This window comes from Neolamprologus multifasciatus, chromosome 4 (genome assembly GCF_963576455.1).
Source record: "Neolamprologus multifasciatus chromosome 4, fNeoMul1.2, whole genome shotgun sequence".
NCBI classification, from domain to species: Eukaryota; Metazoa; Chordata; class Actinopteri; order Cichliformes; family Cichlidae; genus Neolamprologus; species Neolamprologus multifasciatus.
This window is the reverse complement of record NC_140442.1, coordinates 21667487-21687854: the sequence shown is the minus strand read 5'-3', so window position 1 is coordinate 21687854 and position 20368 is coordinate 21667487. Positions and strand designations below refer to the sequence as shown.

Sequence of the window (20368 nt, the reverse complement as noted above, 5' to 3'; positions counted from 1 at the left end):
GGAGAATAATGAATGATGCTCATAGTGAGTTAAAAGTAAACTGAGGGCATTTTTTGGACAGAGATTCACTTTTAATGTGTATGTATAATATAATACAGATACATAAAAATACACTCCAAAATAGAAGAGTCCCTAAAATGTACAAAATATTACTTTTAAAAAATTATTTTAAAAAAACGGAGGCAACTTTGGTACAATGTACACTATGTATGAAAAGATATTTATTACATTATTATTATTATATTATATTATTTTTTATTTTATTTTAACCTATTTCACCTCACCTTGAGGTTGGAAAATCTGTCTATCGCTTTTTGGTGGTCAACTCTCACAAACAGTTTAGCAGTTTCTGTTTTGCTGTCACTAGTCATTGTCAGTCCAAAGAGGGAGAGAGGAAAGAGGGGAACATGAGGAGAAAGTGCAAGGTCAGGAAGCACCAGGTAAGAAAACAGACAAGGAACAGTGACAGGCAAAACAGAAATTGCTAAACTGTGTATGAGAGTTGACCACCAAAAGTATTTGCCAACTTCAAGGTGAGGCGACACAGGTTAAAATGAAAGGAATAAATCAGCAGAGCCATAGTAGTATCTGCAGTAAAGATATTTTCATACATTGTACCATGGGCAAAGTTGCCTCCATTTTTATAATTTGTTTTATCAACAATTTGTACATTTCAAGGACTCTATTTTTGGAGTCTATTTTCATATATCTGTATTGTATTATACATACAGTGTAGCTTGTCATCACCAGTGTGTGAATGTGTGTGTGAATGGGTGGATGACTGGATGTGTAAAATGCTTGGGGGTCCTTAGGGACTAGTAAAGCGCTATACAAATACAGGCCATTTACCATTTACCATACACATTAAAAGTGAATCTCTGTCCAAAAAATGCACTCAGTTTACTTCTTACTCACTATGATCACCATTCATCATTTTCCCCCAGTAAAGTAATTAAGGTTAGGATGTGTGTTTTTCTGTTGTTGTTGTTTTAATTCCAATCCATTCATCTTTTGCAGCATTTAAATAACCTTGATCAGATTTGATGGTTTTGTTACAGACTTTTAAAAAAAGTGTTTTGCTTTTCTTTCACAAATGTGGGGATTAAATTGTGTTAAAATGTACAAAACAATGATGTCATGTTTTGTGACGAGGACTCAGGCACAGAGAGACTTGATGAATTTAAGAATGATTATGATTTAATAAAGAAATTTGCAGACTTGCATAGAGATGGTAAAATTATGACGACTGATAACAGAGATGAAGACAACAGACGATGAGGCCAGGGAGGAACAGGGGTTTAAATGCACCAAGGAGACAGCCAGAGGGAACTCAGGACAACTGGAGACATTTAAGGATGCAGGGACTGACAGAGACAGGGAAGAAGTCTCATCGTGACGAGTAAAGTTTATCTTACCTGGCTGAGCAGCTCTGGGTGCTCAGCACCCCGAAAGCTCTGATCCTAGAATCGCCCCTGCTGTACACATTTCAATCGGAGCAACAGGACGGTCAAATGTCGCTGATTTCACAGAGCAGGACGGATTGTAAGGTAGCAAAAACCATCGGAAAACACGTTTTCAACACTGCAGGTTGCCTTGGTGTAATGTTTTACAGCTAAGAAGAAACATGGTCTGACTCCTACTACTAAATAAAGAGTAGGGGAGACCGGGGATAGTTGTAACATTTTTGACATTTCTGTCTGTAAATTGGAGCTCTTTTAAGGTAGTGGATTCAAAATGTAATGCAAAGTATTTACATGTCTCTGCTATTAAATAGTGCAGCTATTTTCTCTGCAGCACAATTACCCATTGCATGGTATGGCCTCAAACACAAAGAGTGAAATGTTACAATTAACCCCATAGTCTGGGTTAGTTGTAACATATCCTGGGGTGAAATGTAACACAATGAAATAAGGGTACAGACAAAACATTGACATGTAATCTTTGTTTATTCAACACATGAATGCACTTAGAGCCATTTATGTAGCTATGTGTGTGTGTGACAGAATGCAGAAATCTAGCTTTTGAACATATTCCAACCCCCCAAAAAAGACAAATTATGGAATTTTCTGCAACTGAATATTTCATTAATTTTGGTTGGTCTTCCTTGAGTTTGGCCTCATTGGCTCAGTGGGCATTATAACCTACAACTCTTGCACCAATTTTGAACATAACAATGAAGCTGAAAAAATGTAGTTGTTCACCAGCATCGCAATTCCATTACTGTTTATCATGGCTTACCTTGGTGTGGTTTGCAAAGTGCTTCAGAAAGATGAGGAAATCTGTTTCTTGCACCCATCCAGATTCATTTCCACTACCAATACTTCCTACTGGTCCATCTCTGACACAGTGGTCTGCATAATGTATGTGTGGGAACACAAACAGTGGAGGAATTGTGTTGCCAATGGCATTAACCGCATATACAAAAGTGACCAGTGAACCTCTCTCTGCTGATGTCGTTGCCCCAACTTGTTTAATATAAGTTAAAGTAATAGTGTGGTAAGTTTAACATCTGCATTATTGTTACAACTGACCCAGACTGTTGCTGTTACAACTGACCCAGACTCCTATAGCCATGAACTAGCTAACATTACAGCCAACGGCTAAAACATTAGCACTAAATACCTACACAGAATATATCTCCATAGACATACAAATAACATAATTTAAGTTTGATGAGTTTAACTGCAAAGCAGATAATGCTATTAGAAATCGAAATAAAGTAGAAAAACTTACTTTTTGGCATACAAATTACTTTTTTTCATGTTAAATTGTCTGTGTTTGACAAAATGTGCTGATTTTTCACACGTGATAGCAGAACTGAATTGGGCATGCACAGGATGAGTCACATCATTTGAAACTTAGCCCTGATTGGAGAAATTGGAAGTGTTACAACTGACCCACGTTACAACTATCCCCGGTCTCCCCTAACTGCATTTTAAATGCAGCTAACATGTCCTGTTTTAAGCCAGGCACTCACCCCTCCGCTCCGCTGCGTCTCAGCCACGATCGCTCTGCTAATTCGGATTGAGGATTGAACCATTTAACATATAATATTGTTCTATTTTTGGTGCCTATAGACCTTGAGAATTTTAGTTTTGCAAACTTGAAAATTTGATGTGGGAAGTTTTATTCTTCCTGTAAAATGTTGGCTAAATCTTACAATAAAATACAATTTGTTTAGGTGAGATCTTACCTTTTGACTGTCACCGGACTTTTTTACGGTGTGGTTGTCGTCAGGTTTCCGCGTGACAGCAGACTTTCAAGGCGTGTGTTACAACCAGCAGCGCGTCTAGCCGGGCCCAAGCGGATAAATGAAGAGCGCGCACCCCGCGTTAGGTGTCGCGCGCAGAGACGGAGGAGAGGCAGAGTTGATGTTCGAATCTGTTGTTTAAAAGTATACAAGAAGCCGTGGAGCCGATGACGACACAGAACGTGCACGGTGACGTTTAATGACAATCTTTTGTTTTCTTTGATGTACCTAAACCCTTAAGTAGCGGTTCATTTGCGTATTGTTTATTGTATATCATTGTATAGTACTGTTACTGTTGGAGTGATACAGCATTTAAAAAGCAAAAATGAGTTCAAAACTTAAGAAAGAAAGGGATGTTAATATCTTGAAAAAGACTGTTAACCGTTTAAAAGGCAAATCTCAAAAAGAAAAAAACGCGTATGCCAGCCAGTTTGACCAAAGACTGCAACCAATGATCGATGAAGTTGAAAAGCTTAAAACAGAGCTTGAATACTTAAAAAAACAGCACACAATCAAGAACAAGAAGAATCAAGAACGGATCGAGGATCTAACTAAAGAAAACAAAGAACTTTGGCAGATTAATAAGATGCTGTCTTCTGTTGGGGACGACAGGACCAGTATCTGTGACAGGTTAAACTCGATAAAAGATTACCACGAAGCTCTCATAAAGTTCCGCGCAGAGACGGAGAAAACTCTGGCTGAACTTAATAGGAAACATGAAGAAGATGTTGAAGTGCTGCAAGCACTGCTGGAAACGGAAAAAGAAAAATTTGCGCGTCAGCAGTTTCACAACAGCCAAGTCGTTGACTTACTGGTGAAACGCCACAAAGAGGAGAAAAATCAGATGCAGCAATTTTATGACGAAAATGCATCAAAACTCACAGACAAAGCTTATGCTGCAGAAACAACGTTAAAAATCGTCATAGGCATTTATGATAAATATATTGCAAAGCTTGAGAAGAAAATGGAAATTGGCAAAACTGTGACAATCAATGCAATCAAAGAACGTGAGGAGGAACATCAATCCTCGCAGTTTTGGATCGAGGGCCTTTTGACACATAATGCAAAGTTACAGGACGAAAACGAATTAATGGGTAAAACTGTGAAAGATTTAACAGACGAGAAAGATCAAATGGGGAAGACCATCGACGAAAAAACGGCCCAGCAAATGGCGATGAAACAAAAATGTCAGAGAAACATTAGGGCTCTGGCCTTTGAAAAGAAAATGAAGGCTATGGTCGAAAAAGTAGTTGTTTCTCTGACAAAGAAAAATGAAGACCTAAAAAAGGGCATAAGCAAAGAGAAGGAAGAACACAGAAAGACAGCAGTGGACAGGTATAAAGTGAAAACGGCACACAATCAGGCACTGGCTGAAAATATCTCGCTGGAAGAGCAACTGCGCTCCACAATAAAGCAAACAGAAATATTCACACAAAAAACGAATTGCCTGGAAAAGAAAGAGCGCCACTTCCAAGAGGAATTGTACCAGTGCGCTTTGTCCTTTGAAAAGGCATTTCCACATGCAGGTCACTTCATAGAAAAAGAAAAGGTGGAATTTAGGGATGTGTTCCTCAACTTGAAAAAGAAATACGTAGACGGTGTGGAAGGCATCCCCTTTGTTGGAATAACGAAGGAGTTTCTTGAAAAACAGCTGAACTGTCTACGTACCAGATGCAAGGATCTAGAGGGAGCTTTACTAGATAAAAAACGGGAGCTGGAATCATTTGAAAGGAAGTACAATAATATGGTAAAGTCTTCCGAATACGCTTTATTCAAACAAAAACAGGAGCTCATTGGACCAGTGAACCAGATGATCAAAAAGACTTGCAATGAAGAAAAATAGATAGGTCATCTAAAATCTAGAGTGAAAGACGTTCAACTGGAGCTTAAATTAGAAAAACAGAAAGGCCAAAAGCTCGCATCGTTGGTCCATAGAAGCGTGATGGGGAGATGTTATGAGGAGACTCCGACTCCGTCTCAGATCTTTCCACAGATTAAACCTCATCCACCTCCAGTGCAAACTAAATTAATTCAAGTGCCTCCAAAACACCCTGGAAGACGTGTAAGAAGGCCTTCCCCAGTGTATCCCCCTGTAGAGTCTCCATTAACACCACCTTTCCTCAATTCTGATGATGGATTACCATCCATCTTAAGTTGCAGTCCGTTTGGCCTCTCAGGACCACCGTACTAACCTGACAAAAAAAGAAAAGAAAAAATGAATGAATAAATAAAAATCCAATTTAAAAAAAACTTCTGATTTCTGTTGTGTTTTATTCTGTTGTATGAAAGGACTTATATTGCAAGGTAAAATCCCCAATATATCAAAGCAGAAATCCCAGCAAATCATTTCACACTTGCTAGAATTCCAAAAACGTCCAAATCTTTTGTGTCTGTGTGAGTTTTTGATACAATTTTATATCAGCTTCAAAAGAAACCGAGCGATAAAGTTTTTCTCTTGAGTTCTGCATCTCCCTGCCCTTTTACAGCATTTTTGTTTTGGTGGCTGAGTGGCAATTTAGAAAGCTAGCATGTGATTGACAGTTTCCCATTGGCTGAAAGAAAAGATTTAAATTAAGTTTGACAAAACTTTATCTGGTTTACGATGTTTGTCTGTAGATCATAATTTATGCTGCTAGTTTGGTGAGTTAAAGTTTATGACGCACTCATCTGATAATTCATCGAGATAACTTTTGACTTCTTTATTATTATAATTATTATTATAATTTAAAGGAACCTATTAGATCTTTTTTGTAATGAAAATCAATCAATAGTAATTGTCAATAGAATGAAAGTCAAAATGGAATTTCTTTACAGATTTGTCATCTGCTCTTAAGGATTTACGTATTACACGATTTATGACTCATTACATTTTGGTTATGATTTATAATGTATTCATAAAAATTTATTATAAACCCTGTATTGAATTAAGTAGCAGAATGAAACTTTTGCAAATAAATTAAGTTTCAAAATTGAAGCACAGACTTCATATTCAGCTACTCAGCACCCTTACCGTAATCTCGGTAATAAAGTAGCAACCTTATCTGTATGTCGTATGTGTATTTTGACTTTTGTTGCCACAATGCCAGGTTTCTCTTGGAAATGAGATTTTTAGGTTTAAAAAAAGGTTTAATAAAAAACAAATTCAAGGTGACTTTGGTAATTGCACTCAACAGACCAGCTTTTCTGACTTGACTTGACCTTTCTGGACTACACAGCCGGGGCTGAGCAGCCGCCTCCTTCTCAAAAATGCATGTGCTTTTTTCCAGCTCGCTCCCGGCTTGTAACCAGCACGCTCTGCCACATCATGTGCCAGAACCTTTTATTTAGAAAAAAAGGGCGCTTGGGGGATCCAAGAGGAAAGAGGCAGGTGCTCAAGCCCCCTCCACCCCCTCTATACGTGCCTGTACAGACTCCACTATGTTATCACTGGTGGTGTGCACAAAGTGTCCACCAATAGCTCATATTTTAAATACCTCACCTCTGACAAAGACCTAAAACGCTGGCTGTCAGCGTGCACACTTCCCAGGTTGGATATCAGCTGGAGGAGAAAGATAAATTGTGGAGTAAGTTTGATGAAGTGGTAGAGAGTGACCACAGTGGTAAGAGAAGGTTGATGGAGGTAGCATAGGATGACAGGTTGATGTATCATGGTGGGGATATGTATGAGCATGTGGATTCAAGAAAATCAGAAATAAATTCAAACTTGTGCACACAGTCATTAAAGATGTATGCTCTTCCTCCCTAAGAAAAGAACAGTTGAGAGAAATCATTAAAACTCCAAAAATGACCCTGACATTCATGCGCATGATGGATGTAAACATCTGTCCACAGCTTAAGGTTATGTAATAACCAAACCCAGTGAGGAAAAGGGGGAAATAAGTAGCTTAACTTAGTTAAGCTACTTAAGTATAAAAGTTGATAATGACACTGGGGCTGCCATATTTTAATACACATTCTGCAGTTAACCTTCATTTTCCTTATTCTCAATGACACCTCTGTTCATTTCATCATATTGTTCCTGCCCCCACTGCACCAGTTCTCTAAAACAAACCACTTTGTGATTTATATCAAATAAAACAAAAAGAAATCACCAATGTTTTTATGCGTTTTTACATCTAATATATTTACTTATATTAGTAATCAGACTGTAGTGAAGAGGATTTAGGTAGGAGGTTGTATATAAAAAAAGAGAAATGACCTATTTTTGAAGTATCTTTATGACTTATCATGATTGTACTCATATTGTCATCAGTCCAGTCCTTTTTCATCACTTCAAGTAAGTTCATAGAAGTGTGAGGTTATATTTTTTAACAATTTCTGCTGCCCTCTTGGCTAGATCGATCTTGAAAAACACTTTTAAATGTTAATGACACTTTTTACCCAGATAAATAAAGGATATGTAAAAGTCACTTGTCATTTCTGGCTCTACATTACTTGATATTCTTCATGAGAGATATGATTGACCCACTTTTTGACAGATTTGAGGTCAAGTCATTTACAACAGCTTAAATTTCTGCAATCATTTTTTGGCAAATACCGGGAATCGCAGGTCGCACACTGGCACGGATAAGCAGCAGAGGTGCGTCTATTTGTTTTTATAGAAAATTTTTATTCAACATACATTTTCCAGCAAAAAGGCAATATACAGGAATAGTTGTCGTACACTGCTGCTACACTGAGGATTTTAAAGTGGAAAAGATCAAATTAAGGTGTGATTCTGCAGGTCATCTCTGTACTGCACTTCTTAACAAGACAAACCAATGCAGTTAGTTTTTAAAAGAAAAACAATCCAAATGTAACAGAGGGGGAAAAAACCTGTCAATGTGACCTCTCTTTGGAGCTTTGTTGAAATGATCCAACCCTAGCCAGGGGCGCGGGTGGGACATGCTACCTGCACAGGAAGACACATCAGAGAGGCCATTAGGAGGAGTGACAGCGCCACCTGCAGTACAGAAATCACATGAACAGTAACAGGAGCAGTGGAAGTATTTCTGCAGCCCGCGTGACATCGACATTGCAAACTACAATGCAAAAGTTTTGCAATTTCTTTTGCAATTTATGACTGCGTTATTTTACGTACTCTTGTTTTTTACGTTATGATCAATCCTGTCCTGCTCAACAATTTTAGAAAGGTATCTAAGGAAGCTAAAGTTGAATCTTATGGAGGAATGTTCACATTCTCTAGGTCGAGATCATGAATATTTATAACACTTATAGATTTATAATGCTTTTAATTCAGCACTATCAGAATATTTGTATGAAGGTTTGTAATTTGATTAAAAGAAATACACTTGTATTTCCTCTTCAAGTATTATTATTATATTTCTAACCTAGAAGATGATGCTAAAAGAAAAAAAAAGTTCCATACATGTCAAAGCAATTAAAAAAAAAAACTTAAGTATGTTCTGTAAAAATTATAAAAAGAAAAAGAAAAAATATTGGGGGGAAAAGACAAAAAGGCGTATTTCTAATATCACAGTAAATCGAAATAGAACATAATACAATCATTAAAATAATGTATGTATCTGTGTGGGAATTTGAATAAGATGGTACTGATTTAATTACACTTTGAATCTCTGTGTCTGGAAAATTACAGAAAAATTAACAATTTTTTCCCATTAATCGTTCTTAGTGACACTGATGCTGTTACATCCAACCCTTTGCTACAACCAGTTGAAAGGAAAGAGCAGAACGGAAAGAAAAGGAGTCCTACAAGGCTGTGTGGACTGACTAACACTAAAACTACCACTTCATCCAAACAAACAATAAAAAATAACCAAAACATCAAATCTCTTTCACCATGGATCAAACTCGCTCACACCTGTATGAACCTTTATTCCTCTCAGCGTCTTTCCCCACACACCAAACTTCCTTTCAGAATTCCTCCACTAATCACAAGGCAGAGAACAGAACGCTACTCCCTAGATGGATAGGTGTATTGTTTTTCCATTACTATCTACAGTCTTTGTTTGCTATATCTGTGTTTCCAAACCAGCTGTTAGCTTGGTACAATTGACTTCCTTATTTGCTGCACACCACAAAGTGCAGGTGGTGGCCTTCTGGTGGTCTATGTGGGAACTGAGAAGTGGTCTGCTGTCGTAAACTATAAAACTAGAAGGTTTTAGGATGTATAACAAAGCAATAAATAAGTAAACAGCTAAAAAGGTGCATAGTCTGTGTGGAGCGGTCAGGAAGCCGTCTGGACGTGGCCGCGCCATCTTCCAAATCATCAGTGGATCAAAAAGAAAACAGACAGAAGCAAATCCTTCATCTTTATCTGCTGCGATGATCATTGGTGTGGCTAAAGGTCTGCGTGTCTGCAGAAGGTTTCTCACATTTCAAAATGAGTGAAGTGTGGAAATATCTGAGCTACACAAACATAACAGCCACACAAATAGGATGTTTGGGGGCTTTTTATTTAAAAACTGCGATACAAATTTTTCATGTCATGACTTAGATATTTTCTATTAATTCAGTAGTCAAAACATAATAATGATTAAACACATGGTAAAATATAATCAGCATTTTGATTGTAGCATTGCAATTAAATACAAGTATGTCATTAGCATTATCAGCTTTAACAGCGCCAACATAATTCTGAAAGTCACCATTTTTATTGCTTGGAATCTTTTTAAAGTCACGTTTACAAATACAGACAAACTCTCCACAAACAAACTTACTCAACAAAAAAAACAACAACAACAAAGTAAAGCAAAAATAAAAAGAGAATCTGATCAAGAATGTGTTCAAGTTAAAATACAATCACAGCAGTTTTACAGCTTTGAGCGGCTTCTGGCTCACACAAATTGAGAAGCTGAGCTGTAAGAACGAAAAGCAGCTGATTTTGTCTCCACCTTTTAAAGCTTTTTAAATTATGTACAGTCTGGTTCTCTTGGATGAAGACTCATAAGCTGCCTTTGAGTGTTACAGGTTCGTGTTCTGCTGATTTTAAGGCACTGTGTGGTGAATCCCAAAGTCTCTCATGGTTTGCTGTTTTCTGTCTGTGGTTTGAGTCCCTGAGCTTTTGGAGTTTAACACTTGGTGATGATCACTAACCAGGTGAGACTCACAGTAGTTCACTGTGAGAGTGTCCATTGCTGCTTTACTGACTGACCCCAACCGGTCGTAGCAGATGGCCGCCCCTCCCTGAGCCTGGTTCTGCTGGAGGTTTCTTCCTGTTAAAAGGGAGTTTTTCCTTCCCACTGTCCCCAAAGTGCTTGCTCATAGGGGGTCATATGATTCTTGGGGGTTTTCTCTGTATTTATTATTGTAGGATCTACTGTACAATATAAAGTGCCTTGAGGCGACTGTTGTTGTGATTTGGCGCTATATAAATAAAATTGAATTGAATTGCATGTTAAGCCCATCACCCCCCACTGACCTGCCCCTGGTGCTGATGGGACACAGCATTAGTGATCATACAGCAGGACGATAAGATGGTCAGACTGTGGAGACAATCGCTCAGCACTAACATCCCCTTAAATGTCTTCTTGTACCTCAGTTTACAGTTTATTAAGCTACATCTGCGGCAAATAGATAACTCAGTTTTTTGTTTTTTTTTTAAAAAGAAACACTCCTTCTCCTTTTAGCTGAAAGGTTAGATCGATATGCCTGAAACTACCTGCTGTAAAAAAGGACTTTGTGTTTGCAATCTGCAGCCAATCCAGAGCATTATGATGATTAAACCAAAAGATTCATCCATAAAATACTGAGAATTTTACACCTCACACATACTGTATGTCAAAATAAATGCTAAATATGAAATCCATCATTATTCTCACCTCTCTGCCATCTTCTAATGTACTTTATAGCTACAAACAGAACTGCAGTACTCAGAGCTCCACCACAAAATGCTGCTACAACCACACCCACTCCACAGCAGTTCTCAGCTGTTTTCTCTGAAACACATTGAACAAAAAGTTAATGCAGCACAGAACAGTAGACAGAACTACTGTTAAACAGAGTCTATTTAAAACCTGAAAATTCCACCAAGGATGAGAACAGAAGAAGAAATCTTACCACAGTGAGGCACGTAGATCTCATCATCAGTCACATGGCTAATCTCCAGCTGTGTGGCTACACAGCGGAAGACGTTGGTGTCTGTCTTGGTCACAGCGATGAGGAGGGTGACGTAATAGCGGTCTCCTCTGTACGACACCTGCGGCTCCTCAGCTGGAAGGATGTTTCCATCGCTGTCCTTCCACTCCACCGAAGGTTTTGGAAAAGCACCTGGAACCTCACACTTCAGCAGCGCCCCGTCCTCCGTGATGTTCAGGATCCCAACAAAAGGCTTTGGAGCTGCACCTGTGAGCACAGCATGAAGCTACAGCTGCAGCACAAGGTCACGGAGACTAATATACTGTTATATTATATACTCTGTAATGTTATTGTAGTTTTCTTCCATGAAGGTGGATGAAAACAAAATCAGTTTATGAAATTTTCCTTAAATTAATCACCATAAAAAACTAACTCACAGTCAATTAAACCAAATAAATTAAACAACAGTACTATAGTACAGTACTACAGTATACTGCAGTTACAGTACTGTTACAGGTGAGTGTTATCACATGACCGTAACCCACAGCGTCTCAGACTAAAGACAGAGGTGGAGAAATCAACAGGCTGACGATGTCACTGATGTTTACATCTGCCTGTGTGCTACAACTCTGCACCCAGAGGCTGTGCACCATTCACTCATTTACACACAGAACTCTGAATAAAGCTTCAAATTCAGGTGTCACAGAGAGACAAGGCCACACAACAACCTGTTCAGATTCTTCATGTTGCTGCTAACTGTGAGCTGTTCTGATTTGCAGATCTCACAAACCCATATTTCATTCCCAGAAGAACCCAGATTTGATCATTTTGAATTTGATGGCAGTTCCAGAAAATCTGAAAAAATCTCTGTGGGCAAGGGACCTCAATAGAGTAACATATTGTCCAGTCACAGGCCTCTTATACTGTACTTCTCCAAGATCATGCTAAACTGCACACTGGATCTATTAAAAAAAAACATGGCTTCGTAGTGGCAGAGTCTGAATACTGAACTTGGCAACATGCGGTGCAGATGTTTCACCAACATTCCTGTCACAAAGTCCAGCACATGCTATTTATGGACCGCTGTTAAAAGAAGAGAGAATGCTGCACAAGGTAAACCTGATGCTGTCCTTCCATTTTGGAGACATGTTGCTGCCATCAAATTAAAAAAGACCCCTTTTTCTTCTCCTAAAATATAATTTTTTTGTCAGTTTAAACATCTGATATATTTTCTGTGTTCTATTCTGAATGAAATATTTAATGAGACCTGAAAGTCGTGGTATTTTATTTTTATTCACATTTAACACACACTAGGGGTATAGATCAAAAACAGGGTTCAACACCGTTTCTCCTGATCTGTGTTTAACAGCAGAGCATCACAGACTCTGATTTACTGAACTGTTTATGCTGTTCAGTATCAACACTTCTCAAATGATGCTCAGGCCTGCAGAGCTGCAGCACACGTCACGGATATAAACATGACATCATCACTCACCTGTGACATCACCTGATTGGTCCTTAAAGACACGTTCTGAAAGGCAACAACAACACGTTTTCACTCTGCATCATCAGCTTATCTCCTGCTGTTTGCTTCGTAGTTACATTTGTACAATCTAACAGTGAGAGCCACCACATCATAAGTGCAGAACTCAGTTATTGCATTATTGGAGTGAGTAAAGCAGCGATCTTAGTCGTGTTTTCAGGATGTTTTCAAAAATGAAAAACTCACCAACGATGAGTTTAATGTTGAAACTTTGTTGCTTTGGGTGAAGATGTGGAATAATACAGGAGTATTCTCCACTGTCGACCAGCTTGGTGTTTCTGATGACTATGGAGGCGTTACCAAGCTTCAACTCTTCTGGGAAATATGAGACCCGACCTTTGAACTGCTCGTCTTGTCCCGGACGTCCGTTATTGTATTCGTCGCCAGCAGAGTACAGGAACACCTCCTTCTGACCATCTTTCTTCCAGTCAAAGACCTCATGTTGAAGGCTCAGCTTGGTGCTGAGGGAGCAGGGTAAGATGGCATCTCTTCCTTCTGGGACCAAAACTGTGACAACTCCCCATCCTGAAGGATGAAGCATGTTTTAATTCTTATGTTTCAATAAGTCAAAAGTCCTAAATCGCATGTACGTAACCTCCATTACTCTAAAAGCACAGTTTATAAATATGAAAAAGATTTATTCACTGATTTCATGTCATACTTTGTGAAATGAAAAATAATCTAATAATAGAATAATAAAATAAACCAATAATCTTTAAGCATATTTGCACTGCACAAGACACTAAATAATGTGGATTGCACAACACTGGACATTATATTCCTCATTTCCAGTTAATTCTTGTACAGCTGCTGTTATTGTGTGTATTTTATCTTATTCTTTCCCAGTTAAATTTACCCTTCATTCTAATTTGTGTTGTACAGTTATCTCATTCTTAACTTAATTTTTATATTTTATTTTATTCCTTCCTGGTTAAATTTACCCTTTTTAATTTTCATATTTATTTCCTATCTTATTCATAGCCTTTTCTTTTTTTTTCTTTAGGTCAAGAGCAGTTGTCTAAGCATTTCACTGCATATCATACTGTGTATGACTGTGTATGTGACAAATAAAAAAATTTGAATTTGAATTTGAATTTGAAATGACCATGAGACTCGTTTAGTTTTGGTTTTGACAGGTCAGTGTGTCACAATCATCACACATTTTACACTTTTTAATATTGTGTGTTTTACTTGTGTTTACACAAGTCACTCATTAGACCTACAACCTAGACCAATGTCTAAAAGACGTTTTTCAAAAGTAAAAAAGTAGATCCAAGATAATCCCACTTTTTTAATATAAAACAATATTTAAAAAAAAAAACGATTCAATTTGTCGTCACAAAATTGAAAAAAAAATTTAAATCTACTCTTGAAGAGCAGCAGAGTCAGTCGTTAAAAAGATGCTTTTTGCGTTTTTCAGTTTGATGTAATTTCACTTTTTTTCTCAGTCACCTGGTTACCCAGCATGCCTCAGTGGTATAAATTTGTAATATGACATTTGTGTCTGTGGTTCTCCCTCATTCAAGACACAGCAGACTTGAGTGCAGAGGGTTGTTTGTTTGTTTGTTTGTTTGTTTGTTTGTTTGTTTGTTTGTTTCCACTGGCCAAGGGATGAGTTTCCTTCCTCTGACAGAAAGTATTTTTCTATAGTGGAAATACACAGGACTGATACAGTAAACTCTTAATTCACTTAATTCACAGTTAAATTTGTCCAGTTGTATATACTTCTATTATTACTACTACCAATACTACAACAACTAATAATAATAATAATAATAATAATAATAATAATAATAAGAATAATAATAATAAGAAGAAGAAGAAGAAGAAGAAGAAGAAGAAGAAGAAGAACCACTATCCTCTCTTTTCTCCCTAAAACAATAAAGAGAGCTGAGAAACGTTGGAAACTATAAAATCACACATATTGTTGTGGTTGATTAGCTGTTATAGTTTGTTCTTACCTATGCTGCTTCTTCTGACGTACAGTTTTCATTGTGGTTGAAAAGAAATGTTAAACCGCGAGTGAATTTAAGTAGTACAGACTTTACTTTGTTTTGGTCCACAGAAGTGCCACCACCTGTAGGTTGGAAAGGCAAAAACGTCCTCTTTCTGGCACTGTGGAGTACCAGAAACTGATACAGTAAACTCTTAATTCACTTAAAAACTCTTAATTTCTGGACACTGTGGAGTACCAGAAACTGATACAGTAAACTCTTAATTCACTTAAAAACTCTTAATTTCTGGACACTGTGGAGTGCCAGAAAGAGGTTCTGTGATATCCTAGGATTAAGGAACCACGGAGACCATGTTTAACTCACAGTTACTTCTTTATTAAGAGAACCGGGGCATGCGCCCCACAGACTGAAAACTCTCCAACAACTGTTGCCCCCTGGTGGATAAATACATAACAGGTTCTATCCAATAATCTGAATAATCCAGATTCCCTTATCTTTTATATTCTGGATTTATAAAATTAAAATTACACATTCGTAACATTTAGATTAACAGCACTGTATAAATTTAGCTGAAAATAAAATTTATGATTTTTATTTTGGCCAGCACAGGTGTCACTTTTGGCTTCCGACCAAATCGTCTGAGATTTTCCCTGGTGTGGAACATCTTGTATTTTTTAATAATACTTTGTACTGTAGCCACTGGAACTTGAAAACACTTAGATATGGCCTTGTAGCCCTTTCATGACTTTTGAGCAGCCACAATGCACAGCTGCAGGTCCTCACTGAGAGCTGAGAAATGTTTTTTTCCACAATAATGCCTCTTGTACATTGTCTTATTATCTTTCGGGAGACACTTATGTCATTTCCAGTCAAAACAAAACTTGCTGGTTGAATAAAAGTAATTTTAAGTCAAAATTTGCCATGGGTATGAATAATTATGAGCTTGACTGTGTTTAATCATCATGTTTGAAGTACAGTTTTTCACTTCTGGTCAAGAGAAATAGCGCCCCCAATAGGTGTTCATTGTAAGAGGGAAGTGCTTTGCATCTGCATCTTTGCTTATGTTATGTACTTATGTGCTCTCTTGGAAATTAGATTTTTATTCTCAGTTAGTTTTTTTTTACCTAGATAAATAAAGGACTAATAAAACAAACAAACAAACAAACAAACAAACAAACAAAAACTGTCTTTTGAGTAATCCAGATTCCCCATTTTCCTCTACGATCTTTTATATTCTGGACTTGTAAAATCAAAATGACACATTTAAAACATTCAAATTTACACCACAGTATAAATTCTGCCGAAAATCGTATCCGTGATTTTTATTTTAAATTTCTCCGATCGCTAAATGAATGCAGTTATTAGGCTAAGTCTTCTTACCGTTTTCATGTCCTTTCGCAGACGCAGTTACAAGAATAAGGCAGAAATACAGAAACTCCTGAATTTTCATCTTTTTAACAAGTCCATACAGTAAGATGCACATTTCACGAACTGGCGGCTTGCTCTGAAAACTCGCTGAGTAAATGACTGGGCGCTGAAAGTGTGGAACGAGTTCTCCTGCAGTGACTCAACTCGCGCTGGCTCCGTCGTCCCATCAGAGAGTTAATAAGAATCAAGATGTCTCTCTCAAGCCGGATGTTACTTTCTGTTTGGAAGAGTGAGATCTCTTTTTAACATCACATAGACGCGCTGCAAGTGCATGGTGTGGGGCGGGGTGGCAGTGACGCACTGCAAGTGTTCCTCTGCCCCACACCCACATTAAGATCTTTTATTGTGGAAAGGGTTGTTGGAAAGATCTTTTATTGTGAAAGGAGTTGTTGGAAAGATCCTGGCTGTGTCCGCACAGCGACCGCACGCTTTTTTTTTTTTTTAACTTTATTGAGAACATGTATACAGAACATGTATACAACCAGAACAAAATTAACATATGCCAGGGGGTCTAATACAAAGAATTACATACATTCAAATAATTTGTAATTAATAGTAATAGTTTTCATAGCCTTTTTGTTAAGTGATCCACGAATCAATTTTATGTAACATAAAACATCATTATAGTAATGTTTAAAATTAGGCTTTTGGTTACTGTATTTGCATTTGTGAAAATAAAATTTAGCTAAGATAACTAACAAGTTTATTATAAAGTAAACATCTTTTTTTTTTCTTGCCTTCGAAAGAAACAAAATATAACATTTTCCCATTTCACAGTAAAGTCTTTATAGAGATGTCCAGCAATGAATATACTGAAGTCTTTCCAAAATGTTCTAGCGTATGAACAGATCCTGAGGTGCTGCACAGTGTCAGGATGGCTTCCACAAAATCCACAGTTCACATTTATGTCCCTTTTGAACTTTGTCATATAATGATTAGCAGGATAAAATTTATGCAGTATTTTAAATGAGACTTCCTTCACTTTATTCGTTACCAGATACTTGTTTGGAATTGTCCATACTCTTTTCCAGTTAATGTCACTGACAAAGGAATTCCAATAAGAGACCACATGTGCAATAGTTAGAGATTCTGTCTGGAACAAAGCACAAATATTCTTATTACTTTTACTATGGTTTGTTAGACAGATTCTTCCTATGTGTGAATCCAAAGGGTTGGGGAGAAAAACAGATGATATGCAAGGTTGAATACCTTTAAAAAGTATTATAATACCTGTAGGTATTGCATCAAATAATATGGCATATTCTTTGGGTGTGGCTGGAAATGTATAGGTGTTTAAGAATTCTAAAATAAGACATAAGCTGCCCATTAGGATTAAACAGCTGATTCCTTGCTATCTGGGCCTCACTGTGTTTAACTACCATAATAATTCTTAGGGTACTGAGTGCATGCTTAATTAACATACTACTCCATTGCTATGTTTGACAAGCTGAAGTTGTCGGGTCACCTCCTAAATCAACCATCTTTTACAGGTGTTTTGTGCCAGAAAGGGAGTGTCCACTGAAGACTGAAAATATTGAATCTCTACGCCTTGCCATTGATCCCTCTTGTGCCTTCATCTAGACAAGAGACATTAACTTAACCACTCTCACATGCTCTGTACCTACATCACCTTCCCTGACAGTCGTAGCTTGGCTCATCTGAGGGTGAAATTATAAGAATGTGTTATTTTGCAAAGTGCTCTCCGGGTTTCCTAAATAAAATATGGCATTGAGGTCATTTCTTTTGAATTAATCCCTTCTTCTGAAATATAAGAACCTCTCCTGGTTTTAATGGCACTTTGGATTTACTTACTTTCTGTTCCACTCCCAACCCCAAATAGATGCTGACAAGCTGACACAGTAACATGGAAGAGGGAAAGAAGCTGGAAATGACTACTACAAATAAACCTAATGCCTAACAATGAAAAATGTAAAATAAGAACAATAATAATAATAAAGATAAAAGATGAAGTAACAAAGTTTTTAGTTTTTAGTTTATTCCAAATGATCATCCAGATGTCTGTGACATGTGATGACAAACACCATAATGGAAGGCCTTTGTCATCACATGCTTAAACTCATCATATATTTTTGCATATGCTGAACAGGCAGTCAGACATGCTGTAACTGTGGGGTAGAAAACTGCATGAACACCATACGGCAGGGGTCTCAAACTCTAGTCCTCGAGGGCCGCTGTCCTGCAACTTTTCCATGTGTCCCTGTTGCAACACACCTAATAGGTCGTTAGCAAATATAGAACTTGACTACATGCTGAGTTGGCAATTCAGCCATTTGATTCATGTTACAGCAGCTCATGAGTAAATGAACATGGTGCAATAAAAGTATTTTTAGAAGTATGTTTCCAAATACATACATTTACTTAAATTTACTTGAGTGGGGTTAGGGGTTGCCGCCTCAGCATGCAGTCAAGTTCTATACTCTTGCTAATGACCTACTAATTGTATTCAGGTGTGTTGCACCAGGGACCATGTGTCCCTGGTGCAATGACATGACACCGGCTCATGACACCGGCTCTTGAGGACTGGAGTTTAAGACCCCTGTCATACGAAATATGACAGGTGTGGTTGAACTGCATGAAGACTCTGAAGTTTCTCTTCTCTTCTGGCAGGACAGGAATGTAGCCTTGTCATGTGAGCCACCGTAAGGATGTACTTAGAGTAGAACTGGACTGTCACCGGCCTCAGGCTCTTCACCTTTTCAAAGACAAAGCAGTCAATTAGATAAAATATTAGATATTGTTTACCTGTAAATGCACAAAGAGAATTTAGAAATGTGATTATTGTCAAGAGTGAACAAGCACTGATAGTGTAATCTACAGCTGTAGCCAAACATTTAGAGAATAAGAAGTGTTGTTTGTTTAGTTACAAAGTTTGCTGTTTCAGTGATAGTTATATCACTTCAAACAGAGGTGATCCAGTAATGCTGCACTAATGAATTAGACTAACTATTCACTTTAGCTAAAGTTATTAAGTTAGCTAAAGAGTTGGAATGCTGTGTAAGACATAAATAAAGCTAAAATACAAAGGTTTGGACACCGTTTTGCATGTTTCCCTACTGTAGGGGTCTCTGCAAGCATACAGGGCTCTGAGAGGGTACAAGATGACAACTTGGGAATTCTACTAGAAACAGTTGATCATATTTGTTTGTCAAAGCTGACTTAATATATTCTGAGGTAAGTTGATCTATAGTGTTACATCATATTCTATAAGGATGTTATGTGGTTTGACCCATTTAGCAGAAGTCAGCCTGTTTAAGGCTCTGATATCTATTCTGTATGACTGAAAGCAGTTGTGACATGGTCTGATTTTCTCACCCAATAAAGGAATATTTCATATATCAGTCTACTCTTCATTCTGTCAGAAACAGTTATCACAGCTCATACATTTTCTTTTTACACATATATGTAAGCATTGAGCCAAATGTAATAATGCCAACATAATAAACGAACAACATTTGTCTCTTATATATGATACACCTGTATATAAACTGTCACAGATACTTGTCTTTGAGTGAAGATTTAAGGTGATAGCAAATATAAATAACTGCAACTTGAATGTTTACTGAAGCTCAGTATTTGACACAGAGTTCAAGTTCAATGCTGTAATAACTAATAATGATTAATATAATATTAGCCATATTATATTTACATTACCAAAGTGAGATGACTTTAGTCTCATGAACAACATTAGCTAATTGTTATTTACTAACTAATACTAAAATGACTGTTCAGTACAGAAATGAAGCCCAACAATCATTTTTTACTGTCCTGTGGTCTCAGCCTCAGATACTTATCAAATCACACAAAGCTCATGTTGACACAAACAAACAAATGAACAAAATATGTTCTCCTTCATTTCTGTCACACAAAGCTGTATGAAACGTTTCCAGCGTTTGGTTTGGGCAGCGCGACGGAGGCTAGACCGTCCCATTTCACAAGCCTACAAGCCTCGCACTTCCGGCCTTAGCGGTCTTTGAGTACGCGGCCCTTGAGGACCGTTAAGGCTGCAGACCCTGAATTGGGATACAGCCATGGTTACCAACCAGGAACAGCGCACTCTGTCTGCCTTTTTTAGAAAATGATTTCTGTGATGTTAATGTTCATCATGTGACTGATACAAGCCATATCGTTTTATTA

General features: G+C 37.6%; 2 protein-coding genes across 3 annotated transcripts; one reads left to right on the top strand and one right to left on the bottom strand.

Annotated features, from left to right (window-relative positions):
* The first annotated feature begins 3218 nt into the window (after positions 1 to 3218).
* Positions 3219 to 5885, top strand: LOC146520394 (uncharacterized). The gene has a single exon (XM_085158104.1). It carries the CDS (start codon positions 3576 to 3578, stop codon positions 5091 to 5093), a length of 1518 nt encoding a protein of 505 aa, XP_085014230.1. The 5' UTR covers positions 3219 to 3575; the 3' UTR covers positions 5094 to 5885.
* A 1957-nt stretch (positions 5886 to 7842) lies between these two features.
* On the bottom strand, positions 7843 to 16427 carry LOC146520393 (butyrophilin-like protein 10). Of its 2 annotated transcripts, XM_085155682.1 has the most exons (5): positions 16166 to 16427; positions 13017 to 13355; positions 12783 to 12818; positions 11270 to 11554; positions 7843 to 11148 (listed from the first exon to the last, which is right to left on the bottom strand). In XM_085155682.1, exons 1-5 carry the CDS (start codon positions 16266 to 16268, stop codon positions 11003 to 11005), a joined length of 909 nt encoding a protein of 302 aa, XP_085011808.1. In that variant the 5' UTR covers positions 16269 to 16427; the 3' UTR covers positions 7843 to 11002. The 2 variants fall into 2 exon arrangements, with proteins under 2 accessions (XP_085011808.1, XP_085011809.1); XM_085155683.1 differs by lacking the exon at positions 12783 to 12818.
* Positions 16428 to 20368: the final 3941 nt, after the last annotated feature.